Genomic DNA, 6,151 nt, shown 5'->3' on the forward strand with positions numbered 1-6,151 from the left:
CAAGCGACTTGATGGCACATAACAACAACAAAGAGATATCTTTTCTATGTCTGGCATCTATAAAAAAGCTCTTTGTCAGCTTGGATGGCATTTTGCTGTTAGACAACTTGACGTGCAGTGACTTAAATACATAAAAAGTTTATATTCTTCACATAACATAATGCTCTGTGATGGGCAGTACAGGTCTGTAATAATAACTCAGTGATGCCAGCGGAGATCTAAACTCTTCCCATCCTTCTCCGTCACTATCCTGAGCCTGTAGCTTCCATCCTGTGGTTATAAGATTGCTGCCAGGCTTTCATTCATTGAAGGTTTTTTAGAGGCATAAAGTAGGGGAGTGAGTGCATGGACTTAGAGATCAAAGGGCTTTTCTGTAGAATCTTCTGTAGAACCTAGGTGAGATTCTCATCTAGCAACTTAATCGTCTTGGCTAGAACACTATCACACAGCTACCTCTAACTTCAAGAAAAATGGTTGGAGCTTTTAATTGCTTTTCCTTGTATTCCTTGTATGTTGCTTTTCTTAATGAAACTATGGTTCGAGATAGTAAGGAAGAAAGGGAGAATGCATGTTTGGTAGGCAACCACCAGTCTGCCACCGTCCTCAGATATGCCATCCTGTTCTTTGAGATGGTGAGAGGATATTTATGTGAGACAGATCAAGAAATCAAAAGATGGGGCTTTTTTGAAGAGCCCATAATTAACTATGAATGTTTCATTCTTCTGGGGGGGGGGGAGTGATTTTGTGATCTAAAAGCAAGCCAAATGTAGCATTAAATCTTGGAATGCTTGCAATTCAAGGCCATCAAGGTAGCAATTCATGTTAAATAGCTTTATTGCAGAAGATTCTTAGCCAATATGGAGGAGTAAGGAACACCTCAGAACAGATCAGTTTGGTTGGGACATTTCTTGGTAACTTTGGATGAGCCTTAAAAGCATGAGTTTATAAAGCCCAAATAAATATGCCCAAAAAATGCTAATTCTCTGCTTTATATTCAGCACTAAAAATATGGAAATTTTTTCTAACTCCAATCTTCTCAGTTCCACAGTTGTCTCAGTGCATTAGAATTATCTGGGAAGTGATTTCAAAAGTACTGATGCCAGAGCCTCTCTTACCTCAGATAGCCTGATTCTCTTGACCTGGGGTGGTCTCCTCAGTGAGGAGGCATGAAGATATACACTCAGCAGTGGCAGTGGGCCTGCCGGGAGAGGAGAGCATTGACAAGGATTTAGGTCTGTGCCGTCCTGTAGCTCTTCTTGAAGCTATGGAGGTGTCCGGTCTTACTGTCAGATAGGGTCCATGAGCTACATGTAGTTGTTGAGCACTTGACATGTGATTAGTCCAGCTGAAGAGCTTACATTTTTATTTCCTTGTACCCAATTTAAATGTAAATGTCCAAGTAAAATGTATGACCACTTTTTTGGACAGTGTAATTTATTTAGGAGGTAGAATTAATAAGCTCTGGTTTCTGCTAAGGTGAGAAAATAGGATTGGAGAAAGGGGGATAATGGAGCATAACCTTCACTAAGGGAGAAGACGGAACAGAGTTGGAGGGGTGGCTCGTAAGTCTTATGATAGGACTTCAGAAATGGCTCACACATGACACAAGCTCCATCCCATTTTAGGTGCTTATTCCAGGTTGGATTGTTTTAATGATACTTGGGTAAGCTCGCAGTTTGGCCATTGAAGTTGCCTAGTACAAACACAATCTGAATGTACATCTGAATAGAAACTTTTCTTCCTATCTTTGTTTTTTAAAAACAGGTATCAAATTGTAGTGGAAATAATCCAAGCGACTACAATTAGCAGCTGTCCCCAACTGAAGAGAAACAAAGGTAAGAAACGGTTTTGTTTTTGCAGATAAACATTTTTAATGTGTTACGTCTTCCCCTAGTCTTCTCCTCTCAAATGTCTGGCAAATACAAGCATTCTTCTGACTCATATTTTAAGTAGTTCAGATTTATTAAAGTAATACCATGCAGTGTTTCCTTGCACTGTTCTGATGACTGACTGCCTCCTGATCCAAGTATAGGTTTTGCATTGGCACAATCAAATGTTCTGGGATTCCCATTCTCTCCACAAACACCTTTGCATCATCAATGAAACACAGAGAGACATTCTTCTGGTACTCTGTGCTTTCAGCCAAGATCCATCTAACATCAGCTACAATATCCCAGCCTGGATTTCTGGTAGTTCTTCTGTTGATGTGCTGTTCCAGTCGTTTTTGAATAACCAGCAGCAGAATCTTGCTTGCATGTGATATTGTCAGTATTGTTCTATAGATTCCCTACTCGGTTGTATGGGAACAAATATAGATCTCTTCTAGTCAGTTGGCCAAGTGGTTGTCCTCCAGATTTCATGACACAGCTTGGTGAGCACATCTAGGGCAGCATTTGTTAGTTGAAATACGTCAGTTGGTATACCATCAATTCTTGGGCCCTTATTTTTTGCCAATTCCTCCAAATCAGTTTGAACTTTTTCCTTCACCATGGGCTCTTGCTCATATGTTGTTTCATGAGATTCTTCTGTGTCTGGCAATTCCTTTTGGTACAGTGACTCTGTATACTCTTTCCATTTTCTTTTAATACTTTCTGGATCATTTCATATTCTGCCCAAAGCATCCTTAAGATACCAACTTGAGGTTTGAATTTGTTCTTCAGTTCTTGAGAGAGTTAGGCCCTTTTTATTTTCTGACTCCAGCTCCTTGCACATTTCATTGTAATATTTTACTTTGTCTTCCCACGCTGCCTTTTGAAATCTTCTTTTCAGCTCTTTAACACGTTGCTGCAAATGTCGGCAAATGCATTTCTAAGCAGGGTGGTCAGTTTAAAGTGTTCGGCAATATATTAATTTTTAATGCTTCCTCTGCTTTGGCTTCTCGGCACTCTAGTGTAATATTCAGAGTCTCTTCTGACACCATTTTGGTTATTTCTTCTTCCTGTCTTCTTAATGACCGTTTGCATTCTTCCAGGATGATACTCTTGATATACTCCCACAACTCATCTGGTCTTCACTAATTGGTGTTCAAGGCCTCAATCCTATTTCCAAGATGGTTCTGAAATTGGGTGGGATAGACTCAAGGTCATATTTTGGTTCTGGTGGACTTGATTTAATTTTCCTCGACTTCAGCTTGAACTTGCATATGAATAGTTGGTTTATTCCACAATCAGCACCTGGCCTAGTTTTAACAGCTGACAGTAAGCTTCTCCAGCGGTTCTTTTCCACAGATGTAATCAATCTGATTCCTATGCATACCATCAGGTGAAATCCTTGTGTGTAATCTGCATTTATGTTTCTTATAAAACATATTTGCAATGAATAAATCATTGATTGTGCAAAATTCATTCTATCTCCAACTTCATTTCTGTCACCGAGTCCTTGTTTTCCAACTACTAATCCTTCTTCTCTGTTCCCAACTTTTGTGTTCCAGTTACCCATTATAATTAATGCATCTTGATTGCGTATTCGATCGATCTCTGACTAAAAGTTGGTAGAAATCTTCTGTTTCCTCTTCTGTGGGATGCATATATTTGAGTGATCGCAGTATTCTCTGGACTTCCTTGTATGCGTATGGATATTATTCTGTTGCTCACAATATTGTATTTCAAGACATATCTAGAAATGACTTTTTGGACTATGAAAGCATCCCCATTTTCCCTTGTCTTTTCATCTCCGGAGTAATAGATCATATGATCATCTGACTCAAAATGCCCCATGCCAATCCATCTCATCTCACCAATGCCTAGTATGTCAATATTTATGCGTTCCATTTCTTCTTTAACTAATTTTCCTACATTCATAGTTCTCACATTCCATGTTCAAATCATTAGTGTCTGCCTACAACTGTTCCTCTTCCTTTGTATTTACATACTTGAAAGCTCTGCCTCAGTTGCCCTATCTGTTAGTCTACATGTGTTCTGTTGTACATAGGATTTTCAGAGGCCTGCAGTTTTGGAAGTGGATGGCCAATCCTTCTTCCTAGTCTGTCTTAATCTGAATGCTCAGATTTATAGAAATATCTGACAGATACGCATTTTACGGAAAAATGCAGATAAAAGATATTTCCCCAATTGTGGTATTAACCATTAGTTTCAGTGTTGTCCTCGTCCTTGACACAAGTCTTTTGAACGTAAATATAACATCATCCTAACAAGAATCTGTTTTTATTTCTGTATTTCATTATGGATATTGACCATACATAATCATGATTTTTATAAAGTTATATTCATTAGGCTTAGACCGCTCCTGCTCTTTTTTTTTTAAAGGGAAGCATGATTTCATACTTTCTTTCTCATATTGGCATTAATAATATTTCTGTTTCTTAGTATGAATATTTTTGTTTGAAACATATGGTATATATCTAGTAGTTTAAATGTTAAAAGATAAAATGCGGTGGGTAGTGGTCAGAGAGTAGGGAATGCCAGTTCACCTACAAGGGAGACATGTTTTGCATTCAGATAGAGATCAGGGCAGGCCTTCTGAGATGATAACCTATGAGAGTTAAGACTTGAGGATCTGATGGTGTTGGAGAAGGACCTGTGCAAATACTATGAGAAAAAAACATGCAGGACTTATTTGAGGAGGTTGGAGCCGCTGAAAGGCTAGTAGTGTATGGGAGATGAATCAGACAGTGGCAAGGTCACTTAGGGCTTTTGTAAGTCAATGTAGAAACTCAAGCTTTTGCTCTGAATGTGGAAGAAAGGTGGAAGCTTTGAGGCTCTGCTCCTCACCATTTCTTCATTGTACTTTTTGAGAAGGTACTTTTCATGTCTTAAAAAAACCCCTAGGGATTTATTCTTTTATTTTTTGTAATATGAATAAAAGTTTATAGAGAAAATTGGTTCTTCATGAATAATTTGTATATATTTTATTTTATAACATTGATTAAAAATCCCATAATGTAACAGTACCCTTCTCAGTTCATTTTTTTGTTGACTATTAACACAGTGGAGGTTTATCAGTGGCTCATTTCCAACTACCAACAGTCAGTTTGGGGTTTTTTAAAAGGAAAAAGCACCCATTTAACATTTCTAGGCTAGCGTTTAATCCATGGAGACAGCAAAACATTGAAAAGAAATATTTGGAAGTTCTCATAATAGAGGCATTTGTTAAAACATCCATTCTTGCCTTCATTGAAATGGTTAGGTTCTGAGGGTCAAATTGTTATGCTTAAATTGACATTATGTAAAATTGGAAGACAACATCAGACCACACAATGGAGGATGACTACATTATTATTTAACTGCTAAATTTGTTATCACGTAACTGCCACACCAGTGTCAAGCATGGGCCCCCAAGTGGACACATAACTTCAACTATCACAATTGGTGTTCTTTCACCCTGCACCTCAGGATCTATTACTGTCAGGTACAGGCCATTAATATGTGAAATAGTTACATAGTAGATTTTAAAATTACTGTTATTAGTAATATTATTGGGTAATAAGATGAGTAATAAATGAAGAGTATCTCTAATTGTTGACAAACTGTTATCTCCAAGTCAAGTGTCTTTGCAAATCTGGTGTTCCCGATTACTAAGACAGAGTAGTATGTTATCAGTCTAACGTGATTTCCTCTAATTCATGGTGCCATCTGTTATCATACCTTTAATGCTTGTATAAAGGTGGTTTCAGTTTTAACTAGTTGTTATGAAGTAAATATAGTTTGGGATTTTTTTTTTTCTAGGAAAGATCAGGTTTATCATCTTCATTGTCCATCTTTTCTTGGTTACTGTTGTCAGACTAAGTGTTAAGGACTGTAGGAAGCAAATCTTGTTTCTCTGTGATCTTTGGATATCCTTCCCCCCAAGTTTTATTTTAAATTTATTTTGTTGCTGAGAGTTGTTGTTAAGTGCCGTCGAGTTGAGCACAACTCAAAGCGGTCCTATAAATAAGACATCTGAACCCTGTTCTATGACTATTATCATTTCTCTAAGTTCATAGAGTTTCCAGAGGATGTTGTTTAGGAAGTGGGTGCCATTCCTGCTTCCAAGCCTGTCTTAATTAGGAACTCCACCAAACACTGTTTACCGTAGGCAATGACCAAGGAGGATAGGAGGAGAATTGATGCCTTTGAGCTGTGGTGCTGGAGAAGAGTATTGAGACTACCATGGACTGCTAGGAAAACAAACAGATTTGTCCTGGAAAGGGTTA

The 6,151-nt window shown here is 38.0% G+C and overlaps 1 protein-coding gene across 1 annotated transcript in view; it reads left to right on the forward strand.

The window, feature by feature from the left end:
- Positions 1-6,151, forward strand: part of SNX25 (sorting nexin 25) — a 134,058-nt gene that overhangs the window by 56,538 nt on the left and 71,369 nt on the right. The window contains exon 5 of the mRNA XM_006882242.1: positions 1,765-1,835. Within this exon, the coding sequence (XP_006882304.1) occupies positions 1,765-1,835 (71 nt within the window). The remainder of the gene's footprint in view (positions 1-1,764; positions 1,836-6,151) is intronic.

The sequence above is a fragment of the Elephantulus edwardii genome, unplaced genomic scaffold (assembly GCF_000299155.1).
Source record: "Elephantulus edwardii isolate Elephantulus edwardi_28Jun2011 unplaced genomic scaffold, EleEdw1.0 scaffold00018, whole genome shotgun sequence".
NCBI classification, from domain to species: domain Eukaryota; kingdom Metazoa; phylum Chordata; class Mammalia; order Macroscelidea; family Macroscelididae; genus Elephantulus; species Elephantulus edwardii.